The sequence below is a fragment of the Salvelinus namaycush genome, chromosome 34 (genome assembly GCF_016432855.1).
Source record: "Salvelinus namaycush isolate Seneca chromosome 34, SaNama_1.0, whole genome shotgun sequence".
NCBI classification, from domain to species: domain Eukaryota; kingdom Metazoa; phylum Chordata; class Actinopteri; order Salmoniformes; family Salmonidae; genus Salvelinus; species Salvelinus namaycush.
In genome coordinates this window covers 40,126,083-40,143,935 of record NC_052340.1, presented here as the reverse complement: position 1 = coordinate 40,143,935, position 17,853 = coordinate 40,126,083, and the positions used below count along the sequence as shown (strand labels likewise).

At 48.4% G+C, this 17,853-nt stretch overlaps 1 protein-coding gene and 1 non-coding gene across 2 annotated transcripts in view; one reads left to right on the top strand and one right to left on the bottom strand.

Moving 5' to 3' along the window:
- Positions 1-17,853, top strand: part of urb1 (URB1 ribosome biogenesis homolog) — a 66,136-nt gene that overhangs the window by 28,282 nt on the left and 20,001 nt on the right. The window contains exons 19-29 of the mRNA XM_038973723.1: positions 5,436-5,824; positions 6,101-6,962; positions 7,164-7,365; positions 11,975-12,161; positions 12,507-12,565; positions 12,798-12,985; positions 16,083-16,193; positions 16,270-16,333; positions 16,449-16,617; positions 16,855-16,957; positions 17,331-17,491. Of these exons, the coding sequence (XP_038829651.1) occupies positions 5,436-5,824; positions 6,101-6,962; positions 7,164-7,365; positions 11,975-12,161; positions 12,507-12,565; positions 12,798-12,985; positions 16,083-16,193; positions 16,270-16,333; positions 16,449-16,617; positions 16,855-16,957; positions 17,331-17,491 (2,495 nt within the window). The remainder of the gene's footprint in view (positions 1-5,435; positions 5,825-6,100; positions 6,963-7,163; positions 7,366-11,974; positions 12,162-12,506; positions 12,566-12,797; positions 12,986-16,082; positions 16,194-16,269; positions 16,334-16,448; positions 16,618-16,854; positions 16,958-17,330; positions 17,492-17,853) is intronic.
- trnat-ugu lies at positions 12,382-12,454 on the bottom strand. The gene has a single exon. It is a non-coding gene; the product is annotated as a tRNA-Thr (tRNA).

Below are 17,853 nucleotides of genomic sequence, written 5' to 3'. Positions count from 1 at the left end.
ACCACCATATACGTGAATAAGGCGAATGAAACACGATAATAACACCATTATGTGTAATAAGGCTGATATGAACATGATAATAACCACCATTACGTGTAATAAGGCTGATATGAACATGATAATAACCACCATTACGTGTAATAAGGCTGATATGAACATGATAATAACCACCATTACGTGTAATAAGGCTGATATGAACACGATAATAACCACCATTACGTGTAATAAGGCTGATATGAACATGATAATAACCACCATTACGTGTAATAAGGCTGATATGAACACGATAATAACCACCATTACGTGTAATAAGGCTGATATGAACACGGTAATAACCACCATTACGTGTAATAAGGCTGATATGAACATGATAATAACCACCATTACGTGTAATAAGGCTGATATGAACACGACAATAACCGCCATTACGTGTAATAAGGCTGATATGAACATGATAATAACCACCAATACGTGTAATAAGGCTGATATGAACATAATAACCCCCATTACGTGTAATAAGGCTGATATGAACAAGATAATAACCACCATTACGTGTAATAAGGCTGATATGAACACGATAACCACCATTACGTGTAATAAGGCTGATATGAACACGATAATAACCACCATTACGTGTAATAAGGCTGATATGAACATGATAATAACAGCTATCTGTATGATCGCGATGAGAGGGAGGTGTTCTGACCAGATGTTCCCGGGCCTGTTGGGGCAGCCATGTTGTGTAGTAGTGATGTAGGTGAATGACGGAGTGATGGGGGGGACCAGGGTCTTCAGATGAGTTCAGCTCTTTATCGTACTGTAGAAGAGCCAGGCTGAGGGGCAGAGGGTCTCTCTGACAGTGGAGCACATCACATAGGACTGTTGCCATGTAGTCGTATACTACACCTAGATACACAACATCACATTATACACCATCCCTCGGGTCAAATACACAACATCACATTATACACATCTATGAATACACACAAACAAGGCTTTGAGTGTTTGAACAAGCCCCAGTCAGCCAGCCAGCCAGCCAGCCAGCCAGCCAGACAGACAGTCCTCCAGCCACACAGTCAGTCAGTCCGCCATACAGTCCGACAGACAGTCAGCCAGCCAGCCAGTCCGCCAACAGTCCCTAACACGTAGCTTCCTGTCTCTCCACCAGCTCCTAACACGTAGCTTCCTGTCTCTCCACCAGCTCCTAACACGTAGCTTCCTGTCTCCACCAGCTCCTAACACGTAGCTTCCTGTCTCTCCACCTCTCCTAACACGTAGCTTCCTGTCTTTCCACCTCTCCTAACACATAGCTTCCTGTCTCCACCAGCTCCTAACACGTAGCTTCCTGTATCTCCACCAGCTCCTAACACGTAGCTTCCTGTATCTCCACCAGCTCCTAACACGTAGCTTCCTGTCTCCACCAGCTCCTAACACGTAGCTTCCTGTCTATACCAGCTCCTAACACGTAGCTTCCTGTCTCTCCACCAGCTCCTAACACGTAGCTTCCTGTCTCCACCAGCTCCTAACACGTAGCCTCCTGTCTCTCCTAACACGTAGCTTCCTGTCTCCACCAGCTCCTAACACGTAGCTTCCTGTCTCCACCAGCTCCTAACACTTAGCTTCCTGTCTCCACCAGCTCCTAACACGTAGCTTCCTGTCTCCACCAGCTCCTAACACGTAGCTTCCTGTCTCACCAGCTCCTAACACGTAGCTTCCTGTCTCCACCAGCTCCTAACACGTAGCTTCCTGTCTCCACCAGCTCCTAACACGTAGCTTCCTGTCTCCACCAGCTCCTAACACGTAGCTTCCTGTCTCCACCAGCTCCTAACACGTAGCTTCCTGTCTCCACCAGCTCCTAACACGTAGCTTCCTGTCTCCACCAGCTTCTAACACGTAGCTTCCTGTCTCCACCAGCTCCTAACACGTAGCTTCCTGTCTCTCCACCAGCTCCTAACACGTAGCTTCCTGTCTCTCCACCAGCTCCTAACACGTTACCTCCTGTCTCTCCACCTCTCCTAACACGTAGCTTCCTGTCTCTCCTGACACGTAGCCTCCTGTCTCTCCTGTCTCTCCACCTCTCCTAACACGTAGCTTCCTGTCTCTCCACCTCTCCTAACACGTAGCTTCCTGTCTCTCCACCTCTCCTAACACGTAGCCTCCTGTCTCTCCACCTCTCCTGACACGTTGCCTCCTGTCTCTCCACCTCTCCTAACACGTAGCTTCCTGTCTCTCCACCTCTCCTAACACGTAGCCTCCTGTCTCTCCACCTCTGCTAACACGTAGCTTCCTGTCTCTCCACCTCTCCTAACACGTAGCCTCCTGTCTCTCCACCTCTCCTAACACGTAGCTTCCTGTCTCTCCACCTCTCCTAACACGTAGCTTCCTGTCTCTCCACCTCTCCTGACACGTAGCTTCCTGTCTCTCCTGACACGTAGCCTCCTGTCTCTCCACCTCTCCTGACACGTAGCTTCCTGTCTCTCCTGACACGTAGCTTCCTGTCTCTCCACGTCTCCTAACACGTAGCTTCCTGTCTCTCCACCTCTCCTAACACGTAGCTTCCTGTCTCTCCACCTCTGCTAAAAAGTTGCCTCCTGTCTCTCCACCTCTCCTGACACGTAGCTTCCTGTCTCTCCACCTCTCCTGACACGTAGCTTCCTGTCTCTCCACCAGCTCCTAACACGTAGCTTCCTGTCTCTCCACCAGCTCCTAACACGTAGCTTCCTGTCTCTCCACCAGCTCCTAACACGTAGCTTCCTGTCTCTCCACCAGCTCCTAACACGTAGCTTCCTGTCTCTCCACCAGCTCCTAACACGTAGCTTCCTGTCTCTCCACCAGCTCCTAACACGTAGCTTCCTGTCTCTCCACCAGCTCCTAACACGTAGCCTCCTGTCTCTCCACCTCTCCTAACACGTAGCTTCCTGTCTCTCCACCTCTCCTAACACGTAGCCTCCTGTCTCTCCACCTCTGCTAACACGTAGCTTCCTGTCTCTCCACCTCTCCTAACACGTAGCCTCCTGTCTCTCCACCTCTCCTGACACGTAGCTTCCTGTCTCTCCACCTCTCCTGACACGTAGCTTCCTGTCTCTCCTGACACGTAGCCTCCTGTCTCTCCACCTCTCCTGACACGTAGCTTCCTGTCTCTCCTGACACGTAGCTTCCTGTCTCTCCACGTCTCCTAACACGTAGCTTCCTGTCTCTCCACCTCTCCTAACACGTAGCTTCCTGTCTCTCCACCTCTGCTAAAAAGTTGCCTCCTGTCTCTCCACCTCTCCTGACACGTAGCTTCCTGTCTCTCCACCTCTCCTGACACGTAGCTTCCTGTCTCTCCACCAGCTCCTAACACGTAGCTTCCTGTCTCTCCACCAGCTCCTAACACGTAGCTTCCTGTCTCTCCACCAGCTCCTAACACGTAGCTTCCTGTCTCTCCACCAGCTCCTAACACGTAGCTTCCTGTCTCTCCACCAGCTCCTAACACGTAGCTTCCTGTCTCTCCACCAGCTCCTAACACGTAGCTTCCTGTCTCTCCACCAGCTCCTAACACGTAGCTTCCTGTCTCTCCACCAGCTCCTAACACGTAGCTTCCTGTCTCTCCACCAGCCCCTAACACGTAGCTTCCTGTCTCTCCACCTCTCCTGACACGTAGCTTCCTGTCTCCACCTCTCCTAACACGTTGCCTCCTGTCTCTCCACCTCTGCTAACACGTTGCCTCCTGTCTCTCCACCTCTCCTAACACGTAGCTTCCTGTCTCTCCACCTCTCCTAACACGTAGCTTCCTGTCTCTCCACCTCTCCTAACACGTAGCTTCCTGTCTCTCCACCTCTCCTAACACGTAGCCTCCTGTCTCTCCTTACACGTAGCTTCCTGTCTCTCCACCTCTCCTAACACGTTGCTTCCTGTCTCTCCACCTCTCCTAACACGTAGCTTCCTGTCTCTCCACCTCTCCTAACACGTAGCTTCCTGTCTCTCCACCTCTCCTAACACGTAGCTTCCTGTCTCTCCACCTCTCCTAACACGTAGCTTCCTGTCTCTCCACCTCTCCTAACACGTAGCTTCCTGTCTCTCCACCTCTCCTAACACGTAGCTTCCTGTCTCTCCACCTCTCCTAACACGTAGCTTCCTGTCTCTCCACCTCTCCTAACACGTAGCTTCCTGTCTCTCCACCTCTCCTAACACGTAGCTTCCTGTCTCTCCACCTCTCCTAACACGTAGCTTCCTGTCTCTCCACCTCTCCTGACACGTAGCCTCCTGTCTCTCCTGTCTCTCCTGTCTCTCCACCTCTCCTGACACGTAGCTTCCTGTCTCTCCTGTCTCTCCACCTCTCCTGACACGTAGCTTCCTGTCTCTCCACCTCTCCTGACACGTAGCTTCCTGTCTCTCCACCTCTCCTAACACGTAGCTTCCTGTCTCTCCACCTCTCCTAACACGTTGCCTCCTGTCTCTCCACCTCTGCTAACACGTTGCCTCCTGTCTCTCCACCTCTGCTAACACGTTGCCTCCTGTCTCTCCACCTCTCCTAACACGTAGCTTCCTGTCTCTCCACCTCTCCTGACACGTAGCTTCCTGTCTCTCCACCAGCTCCTAACACGTAGCTTCCTGTCTCTCCACCTCTCCTGACACGTAGCTTCCTGTCTCTCCACCTCTCCTGACACGTAGCTGCCTGTCTCTCCACCTCTCCTAACACGTAGCTTCCTGTCTCTCCACCTCTCCTGACACGTAGCTTCCTGTCTCTCCACCTGACACGGAGCTTCCTGTCTCTCCACCTCCCCTAACACGTAGCCTCCTGTCTCTCCACCTCTCCTAACACGTAGCCTCCTGTCTCTCCTGACACGTAGCCTCCTGTCTCTCCACCTCTCCTAACACGTAGCTTCCTGTCTCTCCACCTCTCCTAACACGTTGCCTCCTGTCTCTCCACCTCTCTTAACACGTAGCTTCCTGTCTCTCCACCTCTCCTAACACGTAGCCTCCTGTCTCTCCTAACACGTAGCTTCCTGTCTCTCCACCAGCTCCTAACACGTAGCTTCCTGTCTCTCCACCTCTCCTAACACGTAGCTTCCTGTCTCTCCACCTCTCCTAACACGTAGCCTCCTGTCTCTCCACCTCTGCTAACACGTAGTCTCCTGTCTCTCCACCTCTCCTAACACGTAGCTTCCTGTCTCTCCACCTCTCCTAACACGTAGCTTCCTGTCTCTCCACCTCTCCTAACACGTAGCTTCCTGTCTCTCCACCTCTCCTAACACGTAGCTTCCTGTCTCTCCACCTCTCCTAACACGTAGCCTCCTGTCTCTCCACCTCTGCTAACACGTAGTCTCCTGTCTCTCCACCTCTCCTAACACGTAGCTTCCTGTCTCTCCACCTCTCCTAACACGTAGCTTCCTGTCTCTCCACCTCTCCTAACACGTAGCTTCCTGTCTCTCCACAGATGTCTAAAAACACAGGGCTGCTGGCGCTCAATGTCCTGATGGGAGTTCTCCAGGGGTTGGTGTCGAGGCTTCAGAGCCCACAGGAACCAGCTGAGGAAACCGAGGCAGAGCCCATGGTCGAAGGAGAGACTGAGCCCATGGTCGAAGGAGAGACTGAGCCCATGGTCGAAGGAGAGACTGAGCCCATGGTCGCTGATCGGAAGGCAGCGGAGACGGCAGACACCATGGCTGTGGATCCCAAGGTGGCGGCAGAGACGGAGCCTATAGCTATGGACCAGGACACAGCCACTGTAGTAGATCCAGCCAAGGCAGCAGAACCCAAAGCTGTGGACCTCCTGAATGGATCAGAGCTCTTCCTGGAGTTCAACCCGTCTTCTGAGGCAGAGGACGACGACAAGAGCCTGGTAGGACCAGTAGCCATTTTGCTGGAGGTGGTATACCAGATATATAGTAGGCAGAATTCCAACTCTTCGTGCCATATCAACAAGAAAGGAGGACCAAGACTCCGTGGCCTTCGCCAGGGAGTCTTCGTTTCATATCTTTACAGTTGTAGCCTCGTTCTTCTTTGTTTACTGTAACTTAATAACTTATCCCTGGTGGTTTTGGGATATTTCTCGTTGACTTTTTTGTGTCTGGCGATGTGATATACTGTATCCTTTTTCCCTGACCTGTGTGTGTAGGTGGTGTTGTCAGTGCTGAGCGCCATCCTGAAGCACCCGTGTATCGAGCAGTGGTTCCTGTCTCTGGAGTTGTCCTCTGTCCCTCCTACCTCCCTCAACCCCGTCAGGCTGAAGCTGCTGTGTGCTCAAATGTCTGACTGCATCCTGGGTCTTTTACAGACCTCTGCCTCCGTCCTTCGACCCCTGGACTCCCTCTATCTCCTCTCCCCTTACCTAGAGGCTGTATCAAGGGCTCTGCTCAGAGAGCTGGGGGACACCGGGGAGAGGAGGGAGACCCGGCCTGTGAGAGCCTTCATGGCCCTGCATGCCTACATGGAACCCTCGGTCCTCCAGGAGCTGGTCTCCTCCCTTCTCCTCCTCCCCAAGGAGACCCTCGTCACCCCGGGGGAGGGTGACGGGGAGGGAGAGAAGAGCTCCAGAGCAGCAGAGCTCAGTGTCTACGGACGCACGGCTCTACAGGTCCTCACTGAGACCTCCTCCACCAACACCTCTTCATCTGGCTCCCCTGTCCTCCTCCTCTCCCAGGCCTACCTCCAAGGCCTGGCCACCCTGCTCCTCTCCTGCTCCAGCCCGTCTCTGGAGACCTTCCTCCTGCAGGCTCTGAGGTCCCAGCCAGGCAACGCTAAGCTCCTACACACTGACGTCCTGCTCCACTGTCTCCAGGGTCCTCTTACTGCAGCCACCCAGGACCTCGGGGTAGCCCTGCTGCAGAACAGCTCTACTCACAGGCTCTGCTTCGAGGTGTGGTGCCTGCAGCCGCAACACCTGGAGAAACTCACAGACCAGACAGAGACATTCCTACCGCTGGTCAACAGTTACCTGCAGACTGCAGCCAGGGAGGATCCCGCCAGGCCTAAAGAAGGTAGGTGGTTGTGGTCTTGTCTCCTGTGTCAGACTCATTGTTACTATATTTATGATCCCTACCGGGGCGAATCCCAACTTCCACTTTATTTAGTCTCTCATTGACACGTAATGCTTGACTTAAGAAGTGAAAGTACACAGGTTGATTCTTAACTCTCACAGTCACCGTGTTGTTTGACATGCCCGTGTTGTTGTCCCACAGTTCAGACAGCGGTGCTGAAGGCCCTGAAGAAGGCCCTGTTCCCCAGGCTGAGCCTCTCTGTGCTGGGGCAGGAGACAGGGGAGGCCCTGGAAGTTGTGGAGGCTCTGTCTAGTCTGATCAGACTGGCAGCTAAGGTCAAGGACATCAGAGAGCTCGTCACCTCCTTGCCTGCTGCCCTGGAGAAACTAGACGGCTTTGAGAGGTAATGTGTTTGTACGGGTATTACCTCAGTAAAACATAGCCGAATACAACAGGTGTAGGTAGACCTTACTTTGAAATGCTTACTTACAAGACCTTAACCAACAATACAAAAAATATTTACTAATTAACCAAAGTAAAAAGTGTAAGAGAAACAATAAAATAACAATAGCGAGGCTATATACAGGGGGTACCGGTACTGAAACTATATACAGGGGTACAGGTTAGTAATGAGGCTATATACAGGGGGTACAGGTTAGTAATGAGACTATATACAGGGGGTACCGGTACTGAAACTATATACAGGGGTACAGGTTAGTAATGAGGCTATATACAGGGGGTACAGGTTAGTAATGAGACTATATACAGGGGGTACAGGTTAGTAATGAAGCTATATACAGGGGGTACAGGTTAGTAATGAGGCTATATACAGGAGGTACAGGTTAGTAATGAGACTATATACAGGGGTACAAGTTAGTAATGAGGCTATATACAGGGGGTACAGGTTAGTAATGAGACTATATACAGAGGTACAGGTTAGTAATGAGACTATATACAGGGGTACAGGTTAGTAATGAGACTATATACATGGGGTACAGGTTAGTAATGAGGCTATATACAGGGGGTACATGTTAGTAATGAGGCTATATACAGGGGGTACAGGTTAGTAATGAGACTATATACATGGGGTACAGGTTAGTAATGAGACTATATACAGGGGGTACAGGTTAGTAATGAGGCTATATACAGGGGGTACAGGTTAGTAATGAGACTATATACAGGGGGTACAGGTTAGTAATGAGGCTATATACAGGGGGTACAGGTTAGTAATGAGACTATATACAGGGGGTACAGGTTAGTAATGATACTATATACAGGGGTACAGGTTAGTAATGAGACTATATACAGGGGGTGCAAGTTAGTAATGAGGCTATATACAGGGGGTACAGGTTAGTAATGATACTATATACAGGGGTACAGGTTAGTAATGATACTATATACAGGGGGTGCAAGTTAGTAATGAGACTATATACAGGGGGTGCAGGTTAGTAATGATACTATATACAGGGGTACAGGTTAGTAATGAGACTATATACAGGGGGTGCAAGTTAGTAATGAGGCTTTATACAGGGGGTACAAGTTAGTAATGAGACTATATACAGGGGGTACAGGTTAGTAATGAGGCTATATACAGGGGTACAGGTTAGTAATGAGGCTATGAGGCTATACAGGTTAGTCCAGGTAATATGTTCATGTAGGTAGGGGTAAAGTGACTATGTATAGATAATAAACAGAGAGTAGCAGCAGTGTACATGTAGGTAGGGGTGAAGTGACTATGCATAGATAATAAACAGAGAGTAGCAGCAGTGTACATGTAGGTAGGGGTGAGGTGACTATGCATAGATAATAAACAGAGAGTAGCAGCAGTGTACATGTAGGTAGGGGTGAAGTGACTATACATAGATAATAAACAGAGAGTAGCAGCAGTGTACATGTAGGTAGGGGTGAAGTGACTATGCATAGATAATAAACAGAGAGTAGCAGCAGTGTACATGTAGGTAGGGGTGAAGTGACTATACATAGATAATAAACAGAGAGTAGCAGCAGTGTACATGTAGGTAGGGGTGAAGTGACTATGCATAGATAATAAACAGAGAGTAGCAGCAGTGTACATGTAGGTAGGGGTGAAGTGACTATACATAGATAATAAACAGAGAGTAGCAGCAGTGTACATGTAGGTAGGGGTGAAGTGACTATGCATAGATAATAAACAGAGAGTAGCAGCAGAGTAAAAACAAAGGGGGGGCGGTCAATGTAAATAGTCCGGGTGGACATTTAATTAATTGTTCATCAGTCTTATGGCTTGGGGGTAGAAGTTGTTCAGGAGCGTTTTGGACCAAGACTTGGCTCTCCGGTACCGCTTGCTGTGCGGTAGCAGAGAGAGCTATTACTTGGGTGACTGGAGTATTTGACAATTTTTTGTGGCCTTCCTTTGACACTGCCTAGTATATAGGTCCTGGATGTCAGGAAGCTTGACCCCAGTGATGTACTGGGCCGTTCGCACTACCCTCTGTAGCTCCTTACGATCGGATGCTGAGCAGTTGCCATACCAGGCGGTGATGCAACCGGTCAGGATGCTCTCGATGGTGCAGCTGTATAACTTTTTGAGGATCTGAGGACCCATGTCAAATCTTTTCAGGCTCCTGAGGGGGAATAGGCATTGTCATACCCTCTTCACGACAGTCTTGGTGTGTTTGGACCATGATAGTTTGTTGGTGATGTGGACACCAAGCAACTTGAAGCTCTCGACTCGCTCCACTACAGCCCGTCGATGTTAATGGGGGCCTGTTCGGCCCTCCTTTTCCACGATCAGCTCCTTTGTCTTGCCCACGTTGAAGGAGAGGTTGTTGTCCTGGCACCACACTGCCAGGTCTCTGACCACCTCCCTATAGGCTGTCTCATTGTTGTCGGTGATCAGGCCTACCACTGTTGTGTCGTCAGCAAACTTAATGATGGTGTTGGAGTCGTGCTTGGCCATGCAGTCCATGGTGAACAGGGAGTACAGGAGGGGACTAAGCACGCACCATCCCGCGGATCTGTGTGGCAGATGTTGTTGCCTACCCTTACCACCGGGGGTCGGCCCGTCATGAAGTCCAGGATCCAGTTGCAGAGGGAGCTGTTTAGTCCCAGGGTCCTTAGTTTATTGATGAGCTTTGAGGGCACTATGGTGTCGACCGCTGAGCTGTAGTCAATGAATAGCATTCTCACATAGGTGTTCCTTCTGTCCAGGTGTGAAAGGGCAGTGTGGAGTGCAATAGAGATTGCATCATCTGTGGATCTGTTGGGGGCGGTATGCGAATTGAAGTGGGTCTACGGTTTCCGGGATAATGGTGTTGTCAGCCATGACCAGCCTTTCAAAGCACTTCATGGCTACCGACGTGAGTGCTACAGGGCACTAGTCATTTAGGCAGGTTACTTTCGCTTCCTTGGGCACAGGGACTATGGTGGTCTGCTTGAAACATGTAGGTATTACAGACTCTGTCAGGGACAGGTTGAAAATGTCAGTGAAGACACTTGCCAGTTGATCCGCGCATGCTCTGAGTCCACGTCCTGGTAATCCGTCTGGCCCCGCGGCCTTGTGAATGTTGACCTGTTTAAAGGTCTTGCTCACATCGGCTACGGAGAGCGTGATCACACAGTCGTCCGGAACAGCTGGTTCTCTCATACATGTTTCAGTGTTGCTTAAAAGGTATTTAGCTCGTTTGGTAGGCTCGCGTCACTGGGCAGCTCGCGGCTAGGTTTCCCTTTTGTAGTCTGTAATAGTTTGCAAGCCCTGCCACATCCGACGAGCGTCAGAGCCGGTGTAGTAGGATTCAAACTTAGTCCTGTATTGACGCTTTGCCTGTTTTGATGGTTCATCTGAGGGCATAGCGGGAGTACTTATAAGTTTCCGGATTAGTGTCCCGCTCCTTGAAAGCGCCAGCTCTAGCCTTTAACTCGGTACGGATGTTGCATGTATTCCATGGCTTCTGGTTGTGATATGTACGTACGGTCCCTGTGGGGATGATGTCGTCTGACCACTTCCATGTTGAGCGAGTCACTGGTACTTCCTGCTTTAGTTTTTGCTTGTAAGCAGGAATCAGGAGGATATAATTATGGTTAGATTTTCCAAATGGAGGGCGAGGGAGAGCTTGAATGTGTCTCTGTGTGTGGAGCAAAGGTGGTCTAGGATTTTTTTCCTTCTGGTTGCACATGTGACTTGCTGGTAGAAATGAGGTAAAACAGATTTAATTTTCCCTGCATTACAGTCCCCGGCCACTAGGGGCGCCACCACTGGATGAGCATTTTCTTGTTTGCTTATGGCCCTGTACAGCTCGTTGAGTGTGGTCTTAGTGCCAGCATCAGTTTGTGGTGGTAAATAGACGGCTACGAAAAATATAGATGACAACTCTCTTGGTAGATAGTGTGGTCTACAGCTTATCATGAGGTACTCTACCTCAGGCGAGCAATACCTCGAGACTTCCTTAATATTAGACATCGCGCACCAGCTGTTATTGACAAATAGACAGACACCACCTCCTCTCGTCTTACCGGACGTAGCTGTTCTGTCCTGCCAACACATAGTCTCGAACAGGGATCATCCAGTTTATTCTTCAGTGATTACACGTTGGCCAATAGAACGGATGGTAGAGGAGGGTTACCCACTCGCCGACAAATTTTGACAAGGCAACCCGATCTCTCCGCCCCCTGTATTTCAGTTTTTTTCTTCACGGGAATGACGGGGATTTGGGTCTCGGAGAAACAGTATATCCTTCGCATCGGACTCGTAATTTTTTATTTAAAAACAATCTTCTTCAAGTTCGAGGTGAGAAGCTCTTTTCGGTCATAAGAGACGGTAGCAGCAACATTATGTATAAAATAAGTTACAAACAATGATGGGAGGAAAAAACACAATATAGCACGGTTGGTTAGGAGCCCGTAAAACGTCAGCCATCCCCTCCGGCTGACTCTCTAATAATGGCACCGATTTCAGTTAAATACCCACATCCACTAGGGTTACAGGGGGCCGTGTATCAACAAGGGAGTATTTTTCTCTCTGTCCCTCCCTTCAGATGGCAGCTGGTGGACCCCATCAGTGCTGTGCTGTCTGTTAGTCCCGAGGAGCTCGAAGTGTGGAGGATGTCTGTGCTCTCTGCTGCCCTCCGGTGGCTGAGCTCTTCCTACAGTCACAACAGAGACCAGGACACAGCACCACTCACACAGGAGGACAGCATACTTAATAGACTAACAGTACTACTGGTGGGTCCACAGTCTATCATGCTAAAATACATGTTGTCTTGCATCCAAAATGACTCCTTGTATATAATGCACTATTGTTGACCAGAGGCCATCAGATGTTTTCAGTTGATATGTCAAATTAAATTATGTTGGTTCTGTTGTACATTTACATTTTAGCCATTTTAGCAGATGCTCTTATCCAGAGCGACTTACAGCAGGGACTGCATATGTTTTCGTACTGGTCCCACTGTGGGAATCGAACCCACAATCCTGGCGTTACAAGTGCCATGCTCAACCAACTGAGCCACACGGGATTACATTGGTAACTCAGAAGCAAACTTTTTTTCTTTTTTTAACCCCCCTCAGACTTTTCCAGAAGACATCACAGCAGCTGAATGGAACAGATTTGTCAAGGCTGGACTGAAGTAAGTGATTGTACTTATCCTTTATTCAGACACAACTATTCTGTTGAATATAAATGTATATCATGTCTGTCGGGGGAGGTGCGTCCGGGGGGGGGCGGGGGGGGGGGGGTCTGTCGGGGGTCATGTGATTTATCTAACCTTTTATTTCTCCAGGTTAGTCTGAGGTGTATTTTCCTCTTGACATATTCAACAGTAGATGTCTGTTGTTCATGGAGAATATTTTCCTTCCCAGGTGTCGCTACAGAGACCCTAACTTCCTGAGCACCCTAAACAGGATGTTGGATCTGATGTATGGAGGTGAAGGACCTAAAGACCTGGTGCCTCTACCTACCATCCACATGATGGCCTCCAGCCACTCCCTGTTCCTACCCATCATGCTGGGAGACGAGGAGGACCTTAGTGGGAACACACAGGTTAAAGGTACAGAACAGGACCTTAGTGGGAACACACAGGTTAAAGGTACAGAACAGGACCTTAGTGGGAACACACAGGTTAAAGGTACAGGACTCTAGTGGGAACAGACAGGTTAAAGGTACAGGACTCTAGTGGGAACACACAGGTTAAAGGTACAGGACTCTAGTGGGAACAGACAGGTTAAAGGTACAGGACTCTAGTGGGAACACACAGGTTAAAGGTCCAGAACAGGACTCTAGTGGGAACAGACAGGTTAAAGGTACAGGACTCTAGTGGGAACACACAGGTTAAAGGTCCAGAACAGGACTCTAGTGGGAACAGACAGGTTAAAGGTCCAGAACAGGACTCTAGTGGGAACAGACAGGTTAAAGGTACAGAACAGGACTCTAGTGGGAACACACAGGTTAAAGGTACAGGACTCTAGTGGGAACACACAGGTTAAAGGTACAGGACTCTAGTGGGAACACACAGGTTAAAGGTCCAGAACAGGACTCTAGTGGGAACAGACAGGTTAAAGGTACAGAACAGGACTCTAGTGGGAACACACAGGTTAAAGGTACAGAACAGGACCTTAGTGGGAACAGACAGGGTAAAGGTCCAGAACAGGACCTTAGTGGGAACAGACAGGGTAAAGGTCCAGAACAGGACCTTAGTGGGAACAGACAGGGTAAAGGTCCAGAACAGGACTCTAGTGGAAACACACAGGTTAAAGGTACAGGACTCTAGTGGGAACACACAGGTTAAAGGTCCAGGACTCTAGTGGGAACACACAGGTTAAAGGTCCAGGACTCTAGTGGGAACAGACAGGTTAAAGGTACAGAACAGGACTCTAGTGGGAACAGACAGGTTAAAGGTACAGGACTCTAGTGGGTACACACAGGTTAAAGGTCCAGAACAGGACCTTAGTGAGAAACACACAGGTTAAAGGTACAGGACTCTAGTGGGAACAGACAGGTTAAAGGTCCAGAACAGGACTCTAGTGGGAACAGACAGGTTAAAGGTCCAGAACAGGACTCTAGTGGGAACAGACAGGTTAAAGGTCCAGAACAGGACTCTAGTGGGAACAGACAGGTTAAAGGTACAGAACAGGACTCTAGTGGGAACAGACAGGTTAAAGGTGCAGGACCTTAGTGGGAACACACAGGTTAAAGGTCCAGAACAGGACCTTAGTGGGAACAGACAGGTTAAAGGTACAGAACAGGACCTTAGTGGGAACAGACAGGGTAAAGGTCCAGAGTTGGGGGCCATTTTGTTGTTCTCTATATGTTTTTTTTCTAACAGCCCATCCAGATCACAAGTTTGCTGCTTCCAGAACTCTTTACCTCGGTGGTGTTTAACCCAGCACCAGTTATCTAAGAGGTGTTTTACCCAGCACCAGTTATCTAAGAGGTGTTTTACCCAGCACCAGTTATCTAAGAGGTGTTTTACCCAGCACCAGTTATCTAAGTGGTGTTTTTACCCAGCACCAGTTATCTAAGAGGTGTTTCACCCAGCACCAGTTATCTAAGAGGTGTTTTACCCAGCACCAGTTATCTAAGAGGTGTTTTTTCCCAGCACCAGTTATCTAAGTGGTGTTTTTACCCAGCACCAGTTATCTAAGAGGTGTTTTACCCAGCACCAGTTATCTAAGAGGTGTTTTACCCAGCACCAGTTATCTAAGAGGTGTTTTTACCCAGCACCAGTTATCTAAGAGGTGTTTTTACCCAGCACCAGTTATCTAAGAGGTGTTTTACCCAGCACCAGTTATCTAAGAGGTGTTTTAACCCAGCACCAGTTATCTAAGAGGTGTTTTAACCCAGCACCAGTTATCTAAGAGGTGTTTTTACCCAGCACCAGTTATCTAAGAGGTGTTTTAACCCAGCACCAGTTATCTAAGAGGTGTTTTAACCCAGCACCAGTTATCTAAGAGGTGTTTTTACCCAGCACCAGTTATCTAAGTGGTGTTTTTACCCAGCACCAGTTATCTAAGTGGTGTTTTTACCCAGCACCAGTTATCTAAGAGGTGTTTTTACCCAGCACCAGTTATCTAAGAGGTGTTTTCACCCAGCACCAGTTATCTAAGTGGTGTTTTACCCAGCACCAGTTATCTAAGAGGTGTTTTTTACCCAGCACCAGTTATCTAAGTGGTGTTTTACCCAGCACCAGTTATCTAAGAGGTGTTTTACCCAGCACCAGTTATCTAAGAGGTGTTTTCTACCCAGCACCAGTTATCTAAGTGGTGTTTTACCCAGCACCAGTTTTCTAAGTGGTGTTTTTACCCAGCACCAGTTATCTAAGAGGTGTTTTTACCCAGCACCAGTTATCTAAGTGGTGTTTTACCCAGCACCAGTTATCTAAGAGGTGTTTCACACAGCACCAGTTATCTAAGAGGTGTTTTACCCAGCACCGGTTATCTAAGAGGTGTTTTTACCCAGCACCAGTTATCTAAGTGGTGTTTTTACCCAGCACCAGTTATCTAAGAGGTGTTTTACCCAGCACCAGTTATCAAAGTGGTGTTTTAACCCAGCACCAGTTATCTAAGTGGTGTTTTTACCCAGCACCAGTTATCTAAGAGGTGTTTTTACCCAGCACCAGTTATCTCAGTGGGATGTGCATACCCCCCCCCCCCCCCCCTCGTTTTCTCCGTTCACGTCCAGATCCATAACGATACAACTATAATGGTCAGCTATATGTAACGCACTAAACACTATGTAACACACTGTATGTAACACACTAAACACTGTATGTAACACACTAAACACTGTATGTAACACACTAAACACTGTATGTAACACACTAAACACTGTATGTAACACACTAAACACTGTATGTAACACACTAAACACTGTATGTAACACACTAAACACTGTATGTAACGCACTAAACACTGTATGTAACGCACTAAACACTGTATGTAACACACTAAACACTGTATGTAACACACTAAACACTGTATGTAACACACTAAACACTGTATGTAACACACTAAACACTATGTAACACACTGTATGTAACACACTGTATGTAACACACTAAACACTGTATGTAACACACTAAACACTATGTGTAACGCACTAAACACCCAGACGTTAACACACAGTTCTCTGTCTGCTATCTCTTCCAGAGGCCCTGGTCTCTCTCCTGCTCAGCCTAGTGAAGAGAAGTCCTGCTGTCTGTAACAGCAGCCACTTCGTAGTTCTACTGGGAGGGTACGGAGCTACTCTCAGTACTACAGGTAACCGAGCTGTGCCTTCTGCGTGCTTTTAAACGTCTCCTATTCTACATTTGGCTGACGTGTCGTTTCTGTGCAGATCAGAAGCTGTTTCTGCTGCTGCAGGAGTATGAACGAAACGGCATCAGTCTGGTAGACTTTCAGTAAGTTTAGACATTTTATTATCTTTCATCTCAATAAGTTGTGTGTGTTGGCGCGTCCGTGCTATTACACTGATATTGGTGTGTGTGTGTGTGTGTGTGTGTGTGTGACCTGCAGGTGCATGCTTTGGGGCCCAGCGGCGGTGGAGCACCATAAGGCCCGAAGAAGCCTGGGCGCTTCCTTGTGGCAGCAACCCAGCTCTGAGGACCTCCTGGCTCTGCTCAGCCCTGACACCATGATCAACACCATTACTCACTTCCCCCTGCAACGCAGGATCATCCTACAGGTAACCAACACACACACACACACACACACATTATGTTTAGATACTGGAGTATTTCCTGAACATGTGACCTGACAAAGAAGGGACTCTGGACCTTTTTAATTAGACTATAACTAGACTAACTCGTCCCCAGATTGTTTCCTGTTTTATATATTCCGGGGGAAACTCTTGGCCCTGTTCATGTGGTGCAACAATAAGATGGCTGTGTGATATGACACTACACTCGTCTTTCTTCAACAGGAGGGTAAAGAGCTGATTTTCAAAGATGAGGAAGAGAAGGATCTTGGGAGTGTGTACGACCCGTGTTTCCTCCTGCCTCTGTTCAGCGCCATGCTTCAGCCAGGTGACGACGACGACCAATTAACAAACACCTGAACAGCAAAGCGTTTATACATCCAAGCGTTTAAACAACACACTTTACTGAAAAATTTGACACAGTCAAAAAGATAGTGAGACATGAAAACAAGAATTTTACACATAGGTTAAAAATACATCAAAAATATAACGAAAGAACATCGCCGTGCCAGTAGGCCAGACTTAAAAAGGCGTTCCTCGCTTATTTAGCGCCAATGTTCGTGAAACCACTTTTTTTATTTTTATGAATCTATAAATCCCTGATTATGTGACATCTAAATACACGCTGTGACGTTGAACCAGTGCTGTTGTTACTGCACAGCCTTCTTGCTAAACCAAAATGTTGTCCTTTCCTGTGACAGAGTCTGTGATAGACTGTCTGAAGTTTGTGTCGAGTCACGGCCTTGGTGTGACGATGGTGTCCCTGAGTAGTTATGACCCCAAGCTGAGGGCAGCGGCCTACCAGGTCCTGGCTTCGTACCTCCACCATCTGGAGGCTGCTCGCTTCAGAGAGAAGAGACAGGTACACACAGACACACACACACACACACACACACACACACACACACACACACACACACACAATCAGGCTCTACCATACCCTGTTCAAAGGCACTTCAATATGTTGTCTTGCCCATTCACACTCTGAATGGCAAACAAACACAATCCATGTCTCAAGGATTAAAAATCCTTCTTTAACCCGTCTCCTCTCCTTCATCTACACTGATTTTGAAGTGGATTTAACAAGTGACATCAATAAGGGATCATAGAATTCACCTGGTCAGTATGTCATGGAAAGAGCAGGTGTTCCTAATGTTTTGTCCACTCAGTGTATATAGGGGAAAAAGACGGTCATTTCAGACACACCAGACATTGCCTTGTACA